The sequence below is a fragment of the Microtus pennsylvanicus genome, chromosome 4 (genome assembly GCF_037038515.1).
Source record: "Microtus pennsylvanicus isolate mMicPen1 chromosome 4, mMicPen1.hap1, whole genome shotgun sequence".
NCBI lineage: Eukaryota > Metazoa > Chordata > Mammalia > Rodentia > Cricetidae > Microtus > Microtus pennsylvanicus.
This window is the reverse complement of record NC_134582.1, coordinates 77,903,195-77,927,347: the sequence shown is the minus strand read 5'-3', so window position 1 is coordinate 77,927,347 and position 24,153 is coordinate 77,903,195. Positions and strand designations below refer to the sequence as shown.

Here is a 24,153-nt window from a genome sequence, read left to right as displayed (position 1 = left end):
AAGTCAAAATAGACCACAGATCTAACTGTATAGAACAAGAACCATAAAATTCATAGAAGGTAATGGGGAAAAAACCTTGATGTCTTTGGGTCTGATGAAAACACTACAGTCCCATCTGTGAAAGAAAGAACTGACAGGTTAGCCTTTGTTGAAATTAATTTGTTCTGTTCTATGAAAGACACTGTCAAGGGCTGGAGATGAAATTCAATGACAAAGCGTTTCCCAGATCTTGTGAAGTCCTAGGGTCAATCCCCGGCGCCACATTAACAACAACCTCCCCAAAAAAGAAAGAGAAAGAATAAAAGGAAGGAAGGAAGGAAGGAAGGAAGGAAGGAAGGAAGGAAAAAAGGATGAAAGGAAGAAAGGAAGAAAAACAATGAGTTGAGTGTGGTGATATCGCCCTACAACCTCAGAACTGGGGATGTTGAGGCAGGAGGATTCTGAGCTTAAGGTCACCCTAGTCCTCGCCAACATAGATACACAGTGATTTCTAGGTCAGCCTGGATTACAGGCTTCAAAATGGGGGCGTGGTAGTGCTGACATGGTGACACAGGCCTTCAATCCCAGCACCTGAAAGACAGATCTCTGCGAGTTCGAGGCCAGACTCATTTACACAACGAGTTCCAGGCAAGCCAGGGCTACACAATAAGACCCTGTCTCAAAACAACAAAATAAACATACAAAGAAGCCTAAGCACTAAATGATAATATAAATTAAGTCTGATATAAATATGTGATCCAGCCCTGGGAGAGAATGGGGATCCGGGACAACTATTTCAGAGTATCCAGGACCCATCTGCTCCATGGACATTTTAGGAAAGCCAGATTAGTCAGTGTAATCCCTAACAACAATACATACACGTCTTTACACCCACAGGTAAGTGTAATCTTCACCCCTAACCAAAGAAATTTCGCTTTGCAACAGAGAAACCACAGCCAATGAGATGCAGAGCTATGGATCCCAGTGTGAAAGGCTACATGTACAAAGCAGTCCTGCACTTAAGGCTCAGGAACACTGCAGAAAGAGGGCAAAAAAAAAAAAAAGTCATAAGAGCCAGAGGCTCAGGGAATTTGCTAGTAATGTCAGAAGCTACGCCCATAAAGTCTCACCACGTCTGCTCAAACGTGAGCTGAATAGGGATGGTATCAATGGACACGCCGAGGTGGAGCAGGAAAAACCCACAAGGCCTAGGAGCAGGAGAGGTCGTCTTCTCCAGGGAAGAACACATCAACTGTTTGATGAAAACATACATGCAAGTAACACATGGACTAAGCAGGTTATATTTAGGAATATATATGTAATATATATATGTAAATAACACATACATATATGCATGTAGTAACAATGAAAGAAGAGGCCATGAATTTGAAGCAAAGTGGAGAAAGTTTGGCAAGGGGGGAAGAGAAGGGAGAAACATATTACCTCAAAAATCAAAAGTAAAAAAGAAAGGAAGAATAAGAAAGAAACAAACTAAATCCAGATCAAGGACTCTTTAAGAACTCAGCCTGGAGCTCTACAGAGCCTGTGCGGCAGTGCAGCAGAGGAGGCCAGTCCTCCAGCCCTCCTGCTCCTCCACATCTGCAGGAAGGCGACCCTTGGCTTCCAGGCTCTTTCCTTTAGCCCTAAAGTACCCCAAGGGAAGCCATTACTACTGACACCGTTCAGTTAGGGAAGTAGTGCTGAACTGATTCTTGTTCAAGGGCTCCCTGGAGTCATCTGCCCCTCAAGAGATGAAAGACTGAGGTTGCAGGTGGACACAGCTCCAGTCTGTTTCCAATAAAGAACACTGATAGTTCATGTTAGTGACAGCCAGACTAACACTGCTCATCCTGCACACAGGGCTGCACAGCCAGCTGCTCCCTCTGGTTGGTGGGATTGTAAGTATGTTTCAGTTTCTTAAACTTTCCAACACAAAGTACTCACAAAGCCAGAAAAGGAAACAGATCCAAAATGGCCTCTGCACAGTTAACTTTAAATTTCAGTAGCCTCCACCTTTCTTCTTGTTGCAATCCTGTCTCCTTAAAATTTTTGGCTTCTCAGTTCTGTGTTTTATTTTAATTTAAGGAAAATGAGGTTGGTGCTGTCATAGTGTCAAAGCAGTCATGCAGACAAGGCACGCAGGCATTCCAAGGCTGTGCAGCATCACAGAGCTCAGCCTGAATATATTCCACTTTCTGCTCTATTTTTAGCTGTGTTAGTTCAGGACACACTGGGGTGTCCCAGAAAGGAAAGCAGCAAAGAGATTTGGGACTCATTTTCAAGGAAAGTGACAGATTAACTGCAGGCCCTGCCAAAGCCAATCTTCAGTTTGGAGGATCCTGTCTTTTTCTCCACAGAAGTGGCAAGTGTGGGCCGGGCGGTGGTGGAGCGCGTCTTTAATCCCAGCCCTTGGGGGAAGAGGCAGGCGGACCTCTGTGGGTTCGAGGCTAGCCTGCTCTACAAAGCAAGTTCCAGGTCAGGTTCCAAAGATACAGAGACACCCTGTCTCGAAAACAAAGCAAGTGTGACAGCTGCGAGTTGCAAGGCACATCTGTGTAGCAAGGTTGTTGTTGCCAAGTTAGAGACCAGAAGCCCCATGGTGCATGGGTGAGGACGACCATTTTGTTGGCCAAACCCAGTTGGCAGGAAAATGTCGAGCAGTCATGCCTTGTTCTTGGGGTTTAGTGCAGGCAGGCCCAAGCCCTGAACCTCATTCAGGCTGAATAGTGACCATCAGGTCACCCTGGGGGTGGAGGAGTGGGGGAACATCTGCTTCTCCAAGTCAGGAGTTAGCCCTGAAACTTTACAACCATCAGTCAAGTATCTGACCTGTAGCACTGACCACGAGAGGTCATGGAAAGGCTCTAGCCAGGGAGTAGACGCAAGAGGGAAGACCAAGATTAGAAACATGGGGGATGGGGTGGGGCTTTGGAAATGGAATGAAAGAGTAGGGGATGATCAATATGCAAGTGCTGATGTCTTCATTATATTATACGTTTTATAGATTTGACCCAAGCAAGGCAGAAAAGCCACAGGCCACCACCTCATCCTACAAGATTCACATACCAATATGAAACTAGGTTTTTAAACATCCTAGCTTCAACTCAAATCAATGGTCCTGTAGGGATATCCTATCCTGGGAGTTGGTAGCCAACATTTCCCATTCTGCTCATCTGCATAACACCCTTTGCTGGTGTTCATTTGGGCACACAGGCTTCAGTCACTAGAATGTTAAATACAGAATAAAAGGTATGTGGCAAGATTACATAACAAGGGATGGGACAAAAACAGGAAAATGATCTGATCATGGAAGAACCAGGCCTGTTCCCGCAGGGCTTTGGTTGAGAGGCCGTGAAGGCTCTTCCTTCCAGGGCAAGCTTCTTGAAGGCCGAGCTCTTGTTTCCAGCCCCAGTGTGTAGCACTAGGTCCCTTCAGTAGCTTAGCGCAAGCATATATAGCATGAACATAAAACTTCCCAAGGTGACTGTCTAACTTAGATGTTTCAGCTGTCTACATTACAGTTCTCTATGGAGGAGACCTGGGTATTCCTAGGTCCAGCTTGGAGAGTCAACGCCAAGCCAGACTACAGTTCATTCTTTAAGGTGAAGCTTTGTATCTCCTAACTTAGCCCTCCTCAGATGCCACCACTTTGGGTCCCGTGCTCCTAACTATCATAGCAAAGTCTTCATATAGGTATTTCTTCTTTTATTTCTTATGTGAGATGTCCTTCTGTATATATGTTGCTCTTATTAGTTAATGAATAAAGTTGCTTTGGCCTATGGCAGGGTAGACTATAGACAGGCTGGAAGAGATCTAGAGAGAGTAGGTGGAATCAAGGAGACACCATGACGCTGCTGAAGGAGAAGGACATATTGGAACTTACTGGTAGGCCACAGCCTCAAGGTGATACACAGATTAATAGAAATGGTTTAATTTAAGATGTAAGAGCTAGCCAATAAGAAGCCTGAGCTAACAGGCTGACCCGTGTTGTAATTAATATAGTTTCTTTGTGATTATTCTGATCTGGGCGGCTAGGAAACCTAAGAGCAGTCTCCAGTTACAAAAAGACACCCACCGTCTGGAGCATGGATCCACATAAAACCTAAAAAGACTTAAAAAAAAAAGAAGAAGGCTTCTAGATCCACAAAGAGAGAGAGAGAGAGAGAGAGAGAGAGAGAGAGAGAGAGAGAGAGAGAGAGAGAGAGAGAGCGAGCGCAAGCGAGAGCGCGCGCGCCAAACACAGCTTCTTGGTGCATTTTTTTCTCCAGATAGGCTCTGTTTGCTAGTGGCAAGCAGAGATGTGACTCCTTTAAGGGATGGCTTCCTGGCTCACCATTAGCAACAACAACAACAAAACAAACAAACAAACAAAACCAAAAAAAAATCTTGCATTTTCCAGGTTTGTGCTGGCAGCACGAACTCTGGCTATTTGAGAGGTCCTGTGCTTAAATGGGGTTTGTGAGCAGCATGCTACTAGTTCCTTAATGGCGACAAAGACCCACTGCATCCCTGGAGCTGGGGCCATGAGCAAGGCTAGCAGAGGCAGTAAACATACCTTTGTCATGTTGGATGGGGTGGAGCCAACAGGCAAGGCCATGGAGTTGGTCCTAGCCACACCCACTTAGCATTTAGGAAGAAAAAGGTGCTCCTGGTCAGAAAATGATTACAGATATGCAATAAAGACAGATTCAAACAAAAAAAAGACCTCTGAATGGGTCACAATGTTGGATATATGTATATGGGCTTACGAGAGAGAAGAAAGAGTACAGAAAGTCATAAATTAAAGAAGTAAAGACAGTATTAAAAGGAGTAAAAAAATTAAGCCACATAAAGATGGGACATACATAGAGAGTCTGGATTATGTATATTATTGTGTTTTCTTTAAATTTTTTGATTAAAGAGACACATTTGATTCTGGATGCTGCTACACTAAACCAACATATATATATATATTACAGGTATTTTGACTTTAAAATTTGAAACTAAGGATATGTTACTTTGAAAAAAAGGTTCTGCTTTTGTTTCCACAGAAGGTAAGAATCTGTGGATTCCTTCCAGGCTGCTGTGGTTTGAAGAACCAACAGCCCCCAAAAGGTGTCTGTGTACCCTAAAAATAATTCACCCAACAAACAGCAGAAAAGTGACTGCTGAACTTTCCAAAAGATGGGATGGTTCTTTAGGGTTCCTGCTTTACAGAAGAAACTGCCAGAAATTATGCAGGACACAGAAGAAAGCAACTGATGAACTTTGCCATTACAAGACAAAATAGATCTTTAAATTTTCTGCTTCATAGAAAAGTCTGATGGATACTATGGCCTGTAGGCTGAAGATGGATGCCCCAGCATTGCAGAGAAACTTTGGGTGACAGTCCAGACAGTAATATGTATCTATCAATTCTAGAGTTTTAGACATTGCTTGCAATGCATTTCCTGTTTACTTGGGTAATTTTTTATCTTCCTGGAGTCTTTGAAGAGTTGAAGACAGATAGTTACAGTTATAGTTTGGCTTACTAATGATAAAAGATAAATTAGATATGAAACTTTCCAGATACAAATAGACTAAATATTTTAAGTATAATTCTTACTTGATAACCTGTTTTACACATGTAATTTTGCTATGTTAAAGTTAAAATCTTCCTTTTTACTTAGAAAAGGGGAAATGATGTGGGATGTCCTTCTGTGTTATGTGTTGCTCTTACTTGAATAAAGCTGCTTTGGTCTGTGGGACAATGGTTTGTACCCTGTCAATTGTATTTTAATAAAACACTAATTGGCCAGTAGCCAGGCAGGAAGTATAGGCAGGACAACCAGGCAGGAAGTATAGGCGGGACAATGAGAATGCTGGGAAGAGGGAAGTGCAATCTACAGTCCTGACCCAGCCACAGAAGAAGCAAGATATGACTGCCTCAGCAAATAAGGTACCGAGCCATGTAGCTAACATAGACAAGTATAATGGGCTAATATAAGTTGTAAGAGTAATAAGAAGCCTGAGCTAATGGACCAATCAGTTTAAAACTAATGTAGACCTCTGTGTGATTCTTTGGGACTTACCGGCTGTGGGACCTAGTGGGACAGGAAGCCTCAGCTCGGTGTAATAGGCCAAAAGCTGGGCCATCTCAGCTCCTCCATAACCTGAGAAATCTTTCAGATTTCCTTCAGCGAATGACTGAGCTCCTCCCACAGGAACCAATGCCAGCTTCAAGTTCCAGAGCAAGATGCACTACCACCTCCTCACATCCCTCCATCCTTAAGAGGAATAAAAGACAAGTTGCATGGCTGACCCTGAAAATACAACCTCCACAATGTGTAACCATGCTCCGAATCTCTGGTTCACAGGGTACCACCAGCTCAACACCTTCCCAGGCTAGTCTGGCCTCAGCTCGGTGTAATAGGCCAAAAGCTGGGCCCTCTCAGCTCCTCCATAACCTGAGAAATCTTCAGATTTCCAAGAATGTTTCAGAACTCAAGATACAGAACCTTCAGCACCAGAAGAGTTTGCCAAGGATGCACCTTGAAATGTCCAATGATGAAGGCTTTTGGAACAGAGTCCAGCAACTCTAAGACATCCTGTGGGTACTGGGGAGACCAGGTAAGGGGGTCGGTTGGAGAGACAAGTCACAGTGGACAAGGACAGCTCCCCTTATCATCCTCAATGGAAGTGGCAACCCGGACACCTCAGAATAGAACTTGTGGAGACTTCCTACCTCTCTTATGTTCTATTTTGGCACACAGGGTACACAGTCAAGAAGACTCTGCAGCTGCCTCTTCCTCCACTTCAGAGCTCACTGGGACAAGGACTGAGACATCCACCTTACAAACAGTAAGGTAGCCCTAGGTCAGAGTGACATCAATACTGTCAGATCAGAAGGATGTAGAAACCCCCAGGGGGCACACTTCTGGGCATGTGTATAAGGGAGTTTCTAAATTGGGTTAATTAAGGTAGGAAAGCCTACCCTAAATACGGGCAGTACCATCCTGTGGGCTGAACATCAGCATCCATGTTTCCTGCTTGGACACAGTGTAAGCAGCTGCCATCTCCTGCCACCGCCTCCTGTGATGAGAGGGAGACTCTGCCTTCCCACAGGGAAGGAGGAACAAGTGCTTTCTTCCTCAGTCATTCTGTCAGGGTTCTTGTCCCAGAGACAACAAAACTAACAGAGCTGGCCACCCATGGACATCCTCCCTTCTCCAGAAGGCTCAGCATGTCCACAGGCCCCTCTTGTGTCTCCAGCAGCCTTTTCAAAGGTAAGAGGCAAGTTCATCTTTCAAATGGAAATCCCCAATGCCATGCCTGCCTCTGAGTCTGGGCCATGCAGAGAAGAAAGCAATCTCTCTGCAGGGTGCGGGGAGAACAAAATATACAGAGATGGTTTTAACAACATCCTCCAGGAGAGTTTCTGATACCTGCTCACAGTCCCACTTCTCCCTCACAATATGGGTGGTCCTGCCTCCTCACTGCCTGGCACTTACCTGTACCTGTTCTGGAACGAAGTTCTCTGGAGTAGGATGGGTCTGGTGTTTGTGCCAGATTTATCATAGCCCACTGTGAGGACCAGCTAGGTGAACGAGCCTTCCCGCCGACACTCGCCTGGTGTCACAGCACAGTACTGAATGTTCATCTTGACTAGACTCCAAGCTGAAGGATCTCCAGGCTGAACTCTGCTCCCTCCTCCTTCTATACCTTGCTTGTGATTGAGTGTGGAGCGAGCATCCAGCAGATATGGAGCTCAGGGAGTTGAGACTGTAGAAACTTTCCAGCTTCTGCAGTGTGACTGACACCAAGGCCTCCCCAGGCCAATGCTGACATCTCCTTCTGACCCCTGAAACTTTCCCTGACAGTCATTCTCCAGGTCAGGGGTGATCAGGCAGGCACCCCTTTGCTTTGCTTGTGCCTACTCTGCACACAGTACTTAACTGGATAGAGCTCCACAGAGCAAAGCCCATTCTGCCCAATCACTCTGTGGTCTCATGCACAGCACAGCATCTGACAAATAGTAGGTACTCAATAAATATGCAAGATGAACAAGAAAAGGTCTTTGGTAAAACAAAAGCAAAGAGCAGAACAGAAAGAGGATTTGGTCTACCTCTCCTTTCACTAATGATCTCAAAGCAAGATTGATGCTGTGGGACAATGGTCTTGTACTGGTTTAATAAAATGCTGACTGGCCAGCAGTCAGGCAGGAAGTACAGGTGGGGTGACCAGAACAGGAGAATTCTGGGAAGAGGAAAGGCTCAGTCTGCAGTCATCACCCAGGCACAGAGGAAGCAAGATGAGAACGCCTCACTGATAAAGGTACCAAGCCACGTGGCTAACACAGACAAGAATTATGGGTTACTATAAGATGTAAGAATTAGTTAATAAGAAGCCTGAGCTAATAGGCCAAACAGTTTATAATTTATGTAGGTCTCTGTGTGTTTCTCTGTGACTGAACAGCTGTAGGACTGGGCAGGACAGAAACCTCTAAAACCCCAGGTATCCCTGCACGTCCCATTCTGATCCCACAACCTTCTGAGAGCAGTCCCTGTGCACGCAGCGCTGCTCTGAGGACTCCCGCTGGACACAGCCCCTGCGCTCATCTGACTTGTCTCCATCAGGACACAGGATACCGTGGCCTCACAGGTAACAGTACAGCACCAACAACTCTGGACATTCTCCTGAGTTACATGGGCTGGGTGTGTGATGGGCAGTGTCAGGGGTTGTTCACACTAAGGACTAAAGATGCCTGCAGGAAGACACAGTGTGTATGCAGTCAGCAGCAGCCCTACCTGAAGAACTGCTTCTCCAGCGATGCCCTCTCCATTGTGAGTACCACCACCATGCCCATAGCAGGAGGGGCCATGGCAGGGCACCATGGTCAAAATCTCCAAACCCATGCAAAAGGATCTTCACCTAGGTCCCTTAAGTCATGGGCTCAGAGTCAAAAGGAGACAGAAAGACAAGAGACTCATATAGATACGTGTGGGGCAACAGGTGGCAGTCGCCTGAGATGACAATGGTATTGTCCACTCACACTTCACTACCAAAACAGAAGCAGATATGGGAAAAAATAAAACTCCCAAGACAAAAGCTTTCCCATCTTACTCTAAAGAAGTTGCTCTGGCTCTCAAAGAGCCTGGATTTAGTGGAGCAGGGACAGTTGACTCCATTTGAGCTGTAAGGAAAGTGACTCACCGTAGGTGACCATGTCTGTAACTGCCTATGTAAAACTACAGTCCTCTGCTCTCTATCTAGTCACCCACCCCTTCTCCGGCTGACTGCCAATGCTATGTGTCATTTCCCTGTGACAGTCAGCCTCAGTTACTACCTGACAGACCTGGAAAGAGGGAGCCTCAGCTAAGGAACTGAGCCAACAGACTGCTGTGGGTACATCTGGGGGACATTTTCTTGATTGCTAACTGATGGAAGACCTAGTCCACCATGGGCAGTGCTATCCATGGGCAGGTGGGCCTGGACTGTGTAAAAACCGTATCTGAGTACAAAACTGGAAGCAAGACAGCAGGCAGTACTCCCCCATGGGCTCTATTTTCAGTCCCTACCCCAATTTCTGCCTTGGCTTCACCCGATGAAGGATTATAACCTGTAAGCTAAACTAACTCTCTCCTTCCACCAAGCTACTTTTATTGGTCAATGTTTTTCCACAGGACAGAGAAACACACCAGAACACTGGGTACTCTGTTTCCTCATCTATAGAGTGAGACTCGTGCCCAATTCACACCACAAGGTCTGTCGCCTATGGGCACACTTCCCAAGCAGAAAATCAAAAGCCCCAAAATATGTGCAAATACCTCATGACTCGAACAAAATGACTACTTTTCGAGGCTTGATGATCAAGAGAATGTCATCTCCCTCACGACTGTGTCTGCTCCAGGGAGGCCTGAGACTTGCCATGCGGAAAGGTGTGGACAATCCAGGAGCAGTCCAGCAACTCTGCTACTAGCTGTGCCGGTTTAGAAGAGGTGCCCTGTCTTGTTAAACCTCTTCTTTCTTAGAGGAGAGGCAGCCACAAGTGTCAGGGAGCTTCTTTTTAGCACCCAGGAAGCTCATCCAATTAAATGCCATTCTGAAAGACAGCAGTATCTGGGGTCTTCAGAACCCCTTAAAGGATGCATGCAGACAAAGCAGCATCTGGGGCCTACAGAGCCTCTTAACAGGCATGTGCAGACCAAGCAGTATCTGGGACCTTCAGAGCCCCTTAAAAGGTGTGTACAGACCAGGCAGCATCCGGGGCCTGCACAACCCCTTAAAGGGTATGTACAGACCAGGCAGCATCTGGGGCCTTCAGAGCCCCTTAAAGGGTGTGTGTTGACCAGGCAGCATCTGGAGCCTGCAAAGCCCCTTAAAGAGTGTGTGCAGACCAGGCAGGTCCTTTCCTGCTCCGAGGCCTCATTTTCTCCTTACTGAAAACAGGGACAGAATCTTTCCCTGCCCAGCTGGCCTCCCACAATGGAGCCACAATCAAAGACTAGACCTGTGCAAAGGAACACAGGCTGCTGAGAAGTGGATGTCTCCAAGACCAGGACCAGAGATGTGCAAGGTGAGACTAAGGCACTGAGCTCCACAGCAAGAAAACATACAGAAAGCAATGAGGACATGGAAGAGGAGCATAAGAACCAGCCTTTCCTTCTACCTTGGGCCAGCTGAGCATTAAAATGAACCATGACATGAGTGGAGAATCACACAGCAAGTCACTCAGTCCTCAGCCAATACTGATAGCACAAAAATAAGAAGGGAAGGGCAGCAAAGTGGAGAACATCCCACTGATAGAAGAAAGCCACCTAGGATATACAGAATGAAAGAAACGAAAAAAAAAAGCTCTATTTTATAACTACCATATTTCAAGGTCATTCTTATCTCTGTAGAGTTGGGGGAGAACCTGGGCTACAGGAGATTTTTATCTCTAAATAAATAAATAGCCCAAGTCCCAAATCCTTGCTCAACCACAGCATGATCTATGGGCCCTAAGATCATCCCGGGAGACTAAAGACCAAGAACGACAGACTGCTGAGTGAGAGTGAGCTGAGCTGGTAGCTGCCACTCCAGCAGAATGAGGAACAGGACACGCCCACAGCCGCTGCAGAGTAAGAGTGAACACCCTGCTTCGCCCACAAGTCAGGGCCTCAATCTCGCATTATGAGAGCAGCTCAGAGCAAAGGACATCCGGCAAGGTGAGTGGCATGGGAGCCTTAAGATGCCGAGGGGATGGGAAGCTCGGAAACAACCAAAGCCTGGAGCCAGTCAACCTGAGGGACACGCGCAATCCCACATACTGAAACAAATCCTGAATCCAGAAAGAAATCCAAAGGTAACGCTAGAAATTAGGGTAACTCTGAAAACTTAAAAACGAGGTACCTAACATCTAAAAATAAACACAGAAGAATCTGCACACAAAACCGTAAAGGAGGGGGCAGGTAACTGAGGTAAAATGTTAGTGACTGGCAGATCTAGGTAAAAACAATTCTTCTTCTATTCTGACTTTTCCAGAAATTGGAAGAAGCTTCCCCAAGTCCTTAGAAAGCTCACAGACCACTTCCCACAGGACAGGGAACACTGATTGCTTTTCGGGCGGGGGGGGGGGACTTAATTGGGGGAGAAGGAGGGAAATGGGAGGCGGTGGCGGGGAAGAGACAGAAATCTTTAATAAATATATAAATTAAAAAAAAAAAGAAAGCTCACAGACCCAGCACATCCACCCCATGGTGCCACAGCTAGCTTGGGCACACCTACCTGTCAGGTATTCCAGGACAGCAGCCATGTACACAGGTGCCCCCACGCCGATCCGATATTTAGGGTGGCCTTTCTTGATGTACCGCAGCATCCGTCCCACGGGGAAGATGACTCCTGCCTTGGCTGACCGGGAGGTCTTGGTAGATTTCTTCTTCCCACCACGGCTCGACATGGCGGTGGCCCCAGAAGCAGATCAGCAAATTCACTGTGAAGGCAAGAAGCACAGTCAGGGCCACTGGGGATGGCTCACTACCCATTTTCCAGGGCTGCTGTGGTCTCGACAGGAACAGAGGACAGGCACAGCAGGCAGCCTGCCGAGGCATTTATGTGCTTGAAAGGCCTTGTCCGAGCCTTGCACAGAGAATGCACAGTTTTGTACATTTCATCCTGTGAATCAGTCTTACCGGTCACTTCCATTTAAATGCTATACTGATGACTGCTCCTAAGTGTCTTGCCTTTATGCCTCATGTGTAAAAATAATAAAAATAATGGGATTTTCTATTATGTTCTACACCTCTTCAATAATTGTATTTTTACGCACTTGAGACTGGAATAATAAATCTACAACATAAAGGAAAGTCCACAGTCTTCACCTAGAATAAGGACGTAAAGCCAAGAGGCTGGATTCTGTAGTGAGAATTGTGTTCTCTCCCCAGGACCCTGATCTATGACAGGCAAAAGCAGTGAGGAAACGCCAGATGCCAGAGGTGGCAGCTGAACAAGGCCTTCCGAGTGCACGCAGTCCACTGGGGCTGCCTCGGCCCCACTTTCGTTTACTCTCTACTCCCACCCACATGGCCCTTAGCCCAGAGGATGTTCCTTGGCACCTGCCACGACAGGACCCAGCTCACCCAATGTTAACCACGTAGACGCCTGCCACGACAGGACCCAGCTCACCCAACGTTAACCACGTAGACGCCTGCCATGACTGGACCCAGCTCACCCAACGTTAACCACGTAGACGTCTGCCATGACTGGACCCAGCTCACCCAATGTTAACCACGTGGTTACCTGCCATGAACGGACCCCACTCACCCAATGTTAACCACGTGGTCACCTGCCATGTACGGACCCAGCTCACCCAATGCTAACCACGCGGTCCCAGGCATCTGCAAAGTCCTTCACTTGTCTGCTCTCCTACTCTACCCTGCAGGCTGGTCAGTCTTATCACACACACACCTGAATGTGTCCTCACCCTGATTCAAGCTTACCAGGACCACCACAAACCCCAAGATAAAAATCATGATCCTTGGGCACCACTATGCGAGGCCCTAGAAATCTGAGCCTGCCACAGAAGTCTAATTTGGCATCGCATCACTATGAGCTCAGCTCTGATGGAGATCCACGGGGCACCCCACGAAGGTCCTCCGGCTTGGCTTCTTCATGCCTCTACGCTGATTCTCCCCTTGTCAGGGCCTCCTTTAGCTGCATTCTCCTTGCTCTGCTAATTATCTCTGATCTAGCATAATCTCAGCTCCGCCAGCTTCAGGCCACAGCAATGATGGGCCCTGATTCCAGCATCTTCTACAGACTGCACGTGGGAGGAGGGCTGAACTGGCTGCACTTGTAGGGTGGAGAACGCTCACACTCACACAGAGCCTGCATTACAGGAGCTTACACTACCCAGCAAAGCTCCCTGCCCTCCCAAGGTGGCGGGGAGTGGTGATTAAGAATCCTATAGTCAGCCAGGCAGTGGTGGCGCACACCTTTAATCCCAGCACTCGAGAAGCAGAGGCAGGCGGATGTCTGTGAGTTTGAGGCCAGCATGGTCTACAGAGTGAGCTCCAGGACAGGCACCAAACTACACAGAGAAACCCTGTCTCAAAAAACAAATTGAAACAAAAAAGCCAAAGGGGAAAAAAAGAACCCTATAGTCACTTAATTTATAATGGTAACAAATGTAAAATTTGCATGTGAAGTCAGTGTGGGGTGGGTGCTGATGAAGATGGGTTCTGAAGGATACCGGGTGATTCTGGAGTCTCCCTGAGGCACTCTTATGGACAGGTCTCCCATGTGCTAAGGCACTGAGGTCAGGCTCTATATGTGGGCCTTCCACTGCTAAAGGCTATGCCTGTGAGCATGGAGACCCCAAGGCTAGGAGTTCTTGTTATTAGCTGTGAGGGCCACAGACAACAAAATTCCTGGGTGTGCAGGGGCAGCCACACCACAGCCGAGGTAAGGTAGCTCCAAGCCCTGCCAGGAGCCCTGCACTGCGCCAGGTCCAAGACACAAAGTCTTAAGGTCTTGGGATGCTGGGAGACGGTCAGAGCTTTTCTGAAGCAACGTGCTCTCTGTGGCCACAGCATTCCAGGGCACACCACGTGCACAGGCACCCAGGCTCGCCGAGCACGCAGTGGGGGTGGCACACTCGTACCTGTTTTCAGGGGAGTTGGCACTGGTTCCTACAATCTTTGCCAACAACCCAAGACTTTCAGAGCATTTACTGTGGGGGGGTCTCTCCTCTGTCTGCAGGAGCAGCCTGTGGTCAAGGATAATGCCAGCAGCTCAACCCTTCATGATGCATGCACAGACCAGCAGCTCCCCCAGAAAGCCTACAGATGTGACTGTGCTGCCTCTGTGGACAGCTGTGTTCAGTGGAGGCCATAGGTAGCAGGACGGGACAAGTGTTACACATATTCACTTTTAGGTATTAAAAGTATTCACTTTAGGCATTCACTATTAGTGTTAAATATTCATATTTAGGAATGATATTCCTTCTGTTTCCTTCTGACAGCAGCCAAGAGTCTTTATGCCACAAACTAGAGACACTCGGTCCCTATGTCAGTATCTATCCGGCTACCAGACCTCTATGACAAAGGCCTACTTATCAGTTCTACAGGCACCTTAAAGTTCTCTGGGTCTCTAGTCCCATCTGTGGCAATATTCTGTGAGCTCTGAGAATGTATCTTTACCTATTTCTACAGCACTGCTTCCTAGTGTCCTTGCTGGCTCAGGAACCCCAGGCCCCTCTGACATCCCAAGCCCACCATGCTGTGTCAAGAATATCTTTAAATACACTGTTTCTCCCACCTGGAATGCCCTTTGTCCTGTTAACCTACTGAACGAAGGTTCACACACACACCCTCTTGGCCCTGGCCATAGCCAGAATGACCACTGTTCCCTTCCAAAGCCTGTGTCAGCACATGTATGTCAGCACGTGTATGTGCCTGCCCAATTCAACTGCAGTGCAAGCGACTGCATGCCAACTGCTGCAGGTGGCTCATCATGGATCCCAAAGCCACCATGCTGGTGAGGAGCATCTCCCTATCTCCTCCCCGTGTCAGCATCTTCACTAACGTGGGAGCTGTGCTGCAGTTGTGTTACATGCTTGTGCTCTCTCTGCACTTCTACAGTTCCCCAGCTGTGCTGTAGCCGTGTTACACACCTAGGTCCTTTCTGCACTTCCTCTACAGTTCCCCAGCTGTGCTGTAGTCGTGTTACACACCTAGGTCCTCTCTGCACTTCTACAGTTCCCCAGCTGTGCTGTAGCCGTGTTACACACCTAGGTCCTTTCTGCACTTCTACAGTTCCCCAGCTGTGCTGTGGCCGTGTTACACACCTAGGTCCTCTCTGCACTTCTACAGTTCCCCAGCTGTGCTGTGGTCGTGGTACACACCTAGGTCCTTTCTGCACTTCTACAGTTCCCCAGCTGTGCTGTGGCCGTGTTACACACCTAGGTCCTTTCTGCACTTCCTCTACAGTTCCCCAGCTGTGCTGTGGTCGTGTTACACACCTAGGTCCTCTCTGCACTTCCTCTACAGTTCCCCAGCTGTGCTGCAGTTGTGTTACACGCCTGGTTCCTTTCTGCACTTCCTCTACAGTTCCCCAAGTCATGGAAGAACGCTGTGTGCCCTGAGCCTCCTCACCTCAAGCAGTGCGTGTTGGTTTTTAAGCATTCTCTGCCCAATCACTTCCTACCTGCAGTCTCCAGAGAAGCCTGTGCATGTGCCAGGTCCTGCCTGCTCCGAGACCTCCGGGGTGAGAGCAGCTCCAGCTTAGCTCCAGTGTGAGAAGAGTGGCCGTGGGAAAGGAGGCTACTGGGCAGCATGATCTATAGTGAGGAGTTCCACCAACCTCACCTGCTTCTACTACGGCTCTACTACCAGTAGGCATATGGCCTTGGTCCAGTGACTTAATCCCTCTGAAGCTTTTCTTTTCCTCTGTCTGTTAGAGGTGATGGTAAAAAGGACCATAAAGAACTGATAGGAAAACTGGTTGAGTGTGTGAGGAAAGGGGCTGACACTCCGAGTCACTGCTCAACTGTGAGCCAAGACACAGGACACCTAAGAAAAGGCAACTCTTTAGTGAGACACTTGTCCTGGACAGGGCACCACTGCCAAACTGCCATTAGGTAATTCCCTACAACTTATTTCTCACTCTTAAAAATTCCTGCTATGGTTTGGACGTGACACCGCCCAGACTCAAGTGTTAAAGTAGACTCCATTGTGGTGATAAGGGACATTGACTTTATGATGTGGAGCTAGTGGGGACTCTAGTACTGGCTCCTCCAGACTCCTCTGCCTTCCTCTCTAACCAGAGAGGATCATGCTTACCGACCCCTTCCTCAAAGCACTGTAATATGCATCAGGAGGGACTCATCCGAGCTAGGCTGAGGCTGGCACCATACCCACAAACCTTCGAAACTGTGAGCTAAGTCAAGTTCCTTGTGAAGTTACCTAGCCTCAGATAGTTCAAGATGGCAGCAGAAAAGCAAATACAAAAAGGTTCAGAAATGGTTTCGATGACTGGTAGTCGCATCTCCATGACACATAGATCCCGACCCCTCCCATCTGTGGTTCTGCCATCTTTCATGCCTGTCTCCCACTGTTGCCATGGAGGATAACACATAGTCTTAGGGGCCATGCCTGAAAATGGGCACACCACTACTGACTGTGAGCTATCTATCAGTCAGAACCTAGTTACACATCTCTATGGAACCACAAGAAGGGCTGTGATGGGCCATGACAAGCCAGTCTAAAAGCTGACTCTGAAGTGACGGTCTGAGCGGCAAGTCCAGTATAACCTGTGTCCTACTGCAGCCTGATCTGAGGGAAGGACAGTCCAACATTGTGGACAAGACTTTCCAAGCACTCAGTCTCTCCTCAGGACACCACTGCTATTCTTCTGGGCATCGAAGAATCTCTCTCCTTGCTGTGCTAACCATCCAGGAGGATCCATCCAGAAGGATCCAGAGGGTCCCAAACACTCTGAAGACACTGAAAATGCACCCGGTTATACTGCATGCTAGCCATCCCTCGGCTGTCACCAGTCTAGGACATGAAGCTCCTGCCACTCATCCTAGGGGATCTCTGGGTCACATCCCTATACTCTGGGATACTTCCTACAGCTTTGGGTGGTCAGAGGATAGATATTTAATCTGGCAGTACATTTAGAGGCGGTACCTTCAGGAAATGATTAGGATTGAGTAAGGTCACTAGACAAGAATCCGCATGAGTCAATCTTGGTGCCTTTAAAGGAAGAAGAGAGTTTAAGACTCAGACAGACAGACAGACACACACACACAATCCCTGTCCCACACCATTTGATACTCTACACAACCTCAGGACCGTAACAGGATGAAGGCTTACCTCCAAAACCCCTTTCTTTTATAAAATAGCCCACCTCTGAAAGCTCATCATAGTACCAAGACGGAGCAGCTCACCCTGTAGTTCCTTCATCTCCAGGCTAATCACAGCAAGCATGCACCTCGTTTGCAGAAACCCAAAACTTACCCAAAGGAAAACTTGTGGAGAAACAGCACATGAGTAAAAAGGCAATTTCTACTCGCAAGCTGCTTGACAAGGAAGGTGTACTGGGATAGTACAGTCTGTCCTCAGAGCACAGATGGAGCAGAAAGCTGGTGTGAGGACTCCATGGGAGGGGAGGACACGACAAGAAGCCCTCATTCTCCAGGAGGGACAGGAAGGGAAGTGCTGTAGAGATCTGCCACCTGCCCGGCACACCTTCCTACAGCAACCTCCTTCACTCCCATCCACCCTCCCCACACCCTCTGTCCTTCCTAGAGGGGCCTGTGTCTTCTACGGATGATGCAAGTCCATCAAGGGGCTCTCCATGCTATTGTGGCCATGCTTTCTGTCCCTGCTGACATCCTGGCGAGGTCAGTACTGAGGCACAAAGTTTTGAGCATCTTTTCTTTCCCCAATCTTTTATTTCTAGCAACTAAAGCATCCCCAGTCCAACTTACTCAGTTATTCTTGCTATAGCTCCGGGGGACCCAGCAATAAATAAATAAATCCTTATATGATAATTTCCCTCTGCCAATTCCTTCTAATATATTCAATGATTCTTTTCAATGTCATGTTCTCTTCAAATGCTTTTTCAATCCTCCCTTCCACCCTGTTCACCATTCTGATCCAACCTCAACCCTCGCTACACTGTATCATTGGCATACCTCAACACTCACTACACTGTATCATTGGCACACCTCAACACTCACTACACTGTATCATCAGGACACCTCAACACTCACTACACTGTATCATCAGGACACCTCAACACTCACTACACTGTATCATCAGGACACCTCAACACTCACTACACTGATGCTATAGCAGAGACAGCCTTTACCAGGGGTGACCAACGCTTTTAACAGAACAACATGAAGTTGGCATCTACAAAGTGCTGGACCACATTCATGCTACCCTAGGACGCATACAGCTTGCAGGTTGTAGGCTGTACATGTAATCAATCAGGGCACCCAAATCGTAGGAATGATCCATTTCATTTTCTAAGCTTCAAATATATGTGTATTGACTGCGAATGAAGTTATTGGTTAGAACCACTGGGGAGTTGTGTCAGAGAACCTGAGTCCTAGACCTAGGCATGAAGGACTCTGAAATGAAGTGTTTAAGGCACTTTCAATGAGGGCCACCTGCTCCATTCCCTGCAGTTGAGCAGATGCTTGTATCCAGTAGAGATCACCTGTCAGCGCTGATCACGAAGGCAAAGCAGTGGGGCTCCACTCTAATGGCAATCCTGTCTGCAACGCTCTCCTGCATATTCCTTTCCTGCCAGACTATTAACAGCAGCACTGTTGTCCTGTCCCCAGAGGCACGTGGCTGCTACACGACCCAAGCTGCATTCTGATTGGTTCAGAACAGAGACTGGTCTTTGTACTCTAGTCAATCAGGAAAAATCTCTCTGTGTTCATCAAACACTAAGTCACATAATGAATCATTGGCAACCAAAGGCAGGACTACAAACAGAAGCAGTCCCGGTACACATGTGTTGCTCTGTGTCCAGCTTCCAGCAGTGGGGAAAAAGCACACCCCGAACCCAAGGGTCAATCACAAGCAGGAGATGGCTTGTAGCTGGGCCTGAAACTTCACCCTTGAATATGCCCTACAGTGTGCTTCCTGAGTGGCACAGGGAGAGGGCAGTCCTGCATTGTGAGGGCAACACTGCCACTTGATTGGATTCCTCTCCCTGCTAAAGGTTGTGCTAAATTCCAGGACAGCACCTCCAAAAAGCCATTAGAAGAAAATGTGACCTTAAGAGGGCAGGAACCCAGTCAGTGGATGTCTGGAAGCTTCTGGCTGTTTGCTAAACAGGCATCCCAACCAAACAAGACTATCTCTGGCCACTGCTCTCCTCCCTTGCTTAGTGCTCCTTGGTGGCTCCGGACTGCTCTTAGGATCAACTGTGGTTCTGATGAGGATTCCTTGTGACTTTGCCTGCCTGTCCCCTGTCCCTAGAGTGCCATCCTAAACCTCTGGCTGTACCTCCAGGTCCTCCCCTGTTGTCTTCTACAATCGGCACACGTGGTTCCTCAGTCCTCAGACACTGGCCCCCATCTGTCCTCCTTTGTGCAGCAAACTTCCCCTTGATCTTTCCAGGCCACTAGAGCTCAGTCCCACTAACCCAACTGTCCCTCCCCCACTGGTCTCCTCAGAGCCACTCACCTGCTTGCATCTCCTACAGTCAGTACAAGGCCTGGACATTTCTTGCTCATGAAATTACCTAACCCAGAACAGATTCCTGGAACATACTAGTGACTGCAAGACCAACCAGGTGGGGTTGCTCTCAGCAAACAAGTCACAGGCCTCTCTGGAATGAAGAGTTGATCTACTCAGATGCACTCAGAAGACCTGAGGCACGAGCCACTAACCATAAGCATACTGGCTGGGGGAGGGGCTCAGGATGGGTAGGCTTCCCTCCTACTCCCATCACCCCTTCCCATCCCGTGTTCCAAGAACAGGCTCAGAGCCCATCAAGAACCAAATGCTACTGTACATCTCTGAACATCACAGAGAGATTATCTGGGTTTTCCAGTTTATTCTTTCAAGTAAGTCTTTAATCAACTTGGGGTATCATCAGCTCCAAGCCTGTCACTGGGGGAGGAAAAAACTGGCTCTTCCTAGGAGTCAAGCACATGGCACATGGTACCAGTGACGCTGGCCCATTTGGTAAAAATCGAGCCAATGTGGAGGCATCACGCATGACTGTCCAGACAGTTCTCAGTTACTACAATGTGAGCTCGCCCTGCCTCATCATATGTAAACTATCAGTGTCCACCCACCCCTCCCCCACACCTTACCTATGGATAAGCACTAACAGCAACACGTGAAAACTATGGCCCTCATTCACAGCAAAACGAGAAAGGGAGAAAGTCTAAAGTCTCAGGAGTTTCATTATCCTTGAGGGGAAACCCCCACAAATCGAAAAAGGTGATCTAGTCAGAGGGTGTGTGTGAGCGAGTTGCTGCTGCCCGACTGTGGACTGGGGGCATTAATTCCAGTAGCAGGCACCCACTGTCCATTTCGGTGCTAACGGCAACTGTGCCTGCAGAGCAGGAACTAAAGGTGGCAGGGGGTTAGTAGAGTTGCCCAAGTTTGCTCCTGAGTCTTGCACTACAGCATAAAACTGCCCCAAACTGGGACTCCCTGCAGCAGAGTCTGGAAACAAAACACTTCCTCTCTTTTAACAGTAAAACCTCAAACCACAGAGGTGTCAGCAAGGAGGAAAGCGAGCAGGAGAACCCTTCTAATTGTCTATTCTTCTAAGCAGTTTATTGGATCATTAAAATCTTAAAAAGACTTCGTAATGATTGTAATTGTTGCAGCCAAGGTCTGTCTCAACTGCTCGTTCAAAAGTCACTCACTTTCAAACTTTGAAAAACACGTCCCCTACATTGCTTCTAAAACTCTTTCAAGCGATCTTCTGCTCGGCTCAGCAACGTGAGTTATCAGCGGTCACTGCAGGTGTAGGGGGGACAGGGCTCATCATCTTGCACACCTGTTGTCAGGTGACCCTGCCAGCAGCATCCCGCGCCTTCCATCTCCACCCGCCCCACCCCCAGAGACTCTTCTCAGTTGTCCCTCTGCGCGCGGGGAGCCTACGGCCTTCCGGAGTCACCTTAAAATAACACCTCCCCACCACAAAGCAAACAAAAGGCGAGCGAGAGCAGAGGGGCTTCCACGGCTCCTCTCCGGCCCGCCCCGGCCTGGGATTCGGTCCTCGAGTGGTCCCCGGGCCTCCCCTGCTCAGGCCTCGCGGCGGGTCCCCTCCAGCCGGCCACACAACGGCCCAAGGCTCGCGCCCCACTTATTGTGCCCGGGAGGACACGCGCGGGCCGGTGGCGCGCGACCAAGTACAACTCCGAGCACAGCAGCTCCGAGCCCGGGGCGGACGGGCCAGTCAGGGCCTCCGGGCCTCGGTGTCCTCTGGCCCGCAACAGCTCTGGTTCTACCGCCCGGGGAGGGAACCCGAACGGCCCCTTTCCCACAAAGCGCCCCGGCGGGGGCAGGGGTGCGTCTCCAAGAGAAGTTGGTTTCCGGGTTTGCTTTCCGAACAAAACCAGCCGGACCCGCGCACTGCTCGGACAGGGCCTTGGCGGGCTCCGTGCAGCCCGCTGACCGAGGGCACCCGCCCGAGCTCTCCCGGACACCAAGCAGGGCCGCTGCGCACGGCGGCGGCGGGAGGGCGCGCGGGGCCCAGACGGTGCGGACCGGCAGCCTGCGGCTCCGAGGCCCGCGCGGCACTTACCGGGCGGCTGCAAGGTGTGGGGCCCGAGCCCTGTCGGCCGCTCGCGCTGCTCCGCTCCGCACTCCTGCCGGCCCGCCCACGCCTCCTCGCTTCCCGCCCGCGCGTCCCGCGCTCGCGCCCTCCGCCCGGCTCCGCTGGAACCAGTGAACTGGAACCACTCGCGGCCGCCCCGGGATTCCCACAATGCACAGCGCGCCGCTCGTCACATCCCTTCCCGGCCTCGCGCGTCCGGCCACCCCTCCCCGCGCTGCCCAGCGCCCCGGCCTTGACCCCGGGCCTGCGCCGGGGTCCTGGACGTCAACGGTTCTAGCCTGGGCTGCACCCAGGCCTGCCGGCCCGCCCTATCCCCAGGCGTGGGTCCGCGCGCGCGAGCTGCGGGAGTCAGGTCTCAGGAAGATGCTCGTCCGGGGCGCATCGCAGCCTGTGTCTTCAGTGAGCACCTACTGTGTGGCTTGCACAGCCCCAAGCCCAGGAGCGTCGTCTACAAAGACCGAGGATAGCATATTTGTTGTTACCAGGGATTTTTTTTCTCCCCAGTCAGTGCAAACCCCCGGCGCCGCAAGCCAACCTGATGCGTGCTCCCAGATCCGCCGCTGCATCTCAACTCCCTGGATCAGTGGGGTTTCTTTACAGATGGCCTCAAAGTCCGATCTTGCTTTGTTCATGGAATCGGTCAGCTACCTCCACTAAGCAAACGTTTGTTGGCTCTTGGCTCTAAGTGGAGATTTACTAGTATAAGCAATGACACTTTTCTTACACATGTATTAAGGAGGGGAGAGCAGACAGTCAGAAAAAGACATCCAAGTCCATCTACAGAACACCCCCCCCAGCTCAGGCTGCGCTAGAATAGCAGCAGGTATTTGGATTATGACCCTTAGTCTTTAACATTTGAGCCAGCTCTCCACCCCTTATGCATAATTTTCAAGCGACACAAAGCACTGATACCTGTCATCCAGGCTTTCATTTTTCAAGTAAATACCTAGGACATACTTTGCACCATGCATAAATTTGAGTGTTAGGTACGAAGTGATGAACAAAACAGAAGTGATGAACAAAAAAGTCCCTGACGTCCTAGAGTTGCAGTCTGGTGGGGAAAGAAAAGCAAGAGACAAAGAAATCCTGTATTACAGAATATAAATCCTGGGAGGAAAGGGGGTAGGAAATTAATAGGAAAGATGAGACAGGGTGTGTTTAAGAGGCGGTCTTGGGGCTGGAGAGAGGACCCGGTATTTAACTGCACTTCATGCTCTTACAGAGGACCCGGGTTCTGTTCCCAGCACTCCTGTGGTCCTGATAACTGCAGTCTGGGGGGATACAATGTTCTCTTCTGACATCCATGGGTACCAGGCACCATGTGGTGCACATACACAAGTGCAGGCAAAACACTCATGCACAGAGAATTAAAATAAGTAAATTTGTTTTCAAGAGATGGCCCAGCCAGGCAGTGGTGGAGCACGCTTTTCATCCAGCACTCAGGAGGCAGAGGCAGATGGATCTCTGTGAGTTTGAGACCAGCCTGGTCTACAAGAGCTAGTTCCAGGACAGGCTCCAAAGCTACAGAGAAACCCTGTATCAAAACAAAACAAAACAAAAGGCTCAGTATGAAAGAAACATTCAAGGAAAGGAAGGCCTGAAGGAATAAAGGGGGCAAGCAAACCATGTGGTTGTTGGAGAGGAGTGTTCCAAGCATGAGGCTCTGAGGCAGGAGCATGTCTAAAACTATTATGGAGCAGAGTATGAAAATGGAGTCCAGAAAATGAAGGGAAAACACATTAGTCAGACTCTCGGTCACTGTAACAGATATTTGAGAGGAACAATTTAAAGAAGAAAGGGTTTTTGTTTTTTGTTTTGTTTTGTTTTACTACATGTCAGAGGTTTCAACCCATAGTCCACAGCCCTAATGATTAGGGCATATTGTGAAATAGAACATCAAAGTGGCAGAGCACATGGCCGAGGCTACTCATCCCATGGCAAACAGGAAGCAAAGAGAGGGACGGAGCCAGGACAGTAATGAGCCCTCTGTAACCTAATTCCTCCCACGAGGACTCATACCCTAAAGCTTCTCAGACTTCCTCAAGCACCATCACCAACTAAAGACCATACTTTCAACAGTGGACATGTCAGGGTGGGCGTCATATTTAAGCCATATTGTCTGCTTCTGGGGGCTAAAGGGCCAGTGTCATCTCATAATGCAAAAGACACAAGTGGCCATGGTCTTAATATCCCAATGTTGTTCAAAAGTTCAAGTCCAAAATCTTGACACTTGAGGCAAACTCTTTAACTGTGAGCCCCTACGGCAGTGTTTCTCGACTTTCTGAGTGCCCAGGCAGCTGAAAACAACCAAACACTTCTCCAGGTGCCCTTGTGTTGAGCTGGGAACTGCTAAGCACACTCCTATCAAGGGGAAGTCTGGCCGATCTTCGAGATGCCTTCAAGGTATCCTTT

At 48.9% G+C, this 24,153-nt stretch overlaps 1 protein-coding gene across 4 annotated transcripts in view; it reads right to left on the bottom strand.

The window, feature by feature from the left end:
• Macroh2a1 (macroH2A.1 histone) overlaps positions 1–21,841 on the bottom strand; it is a 63,162-nt gene extending 41,321 nt beyond the window's left edge. For all 4 annotated transcript variants that reach the window (XM_075969484.1, XM_075969483.1, XM_075969485.1 and 1 more), the window contains exons 1-2: positions 21,709–21,841; positions 11,704–11,908 (exon numbers count right to left, since the gene is read on the bottom strand). In XM_075969484.1, coding sequence (XP_075825599.1) covers positions 11,704–11,875 — 172 coding nt within the window. In that variant the 5' untranslated portion in view covers positions 11,876–11,908; positions 21,709–21,841. The remainder of the gene's footprint in view (positions 1–11,703; positions 11,909–21,708) is intronic.
• Positions 21,842–24,153: the final 2,312 nt, after the last annotated feature.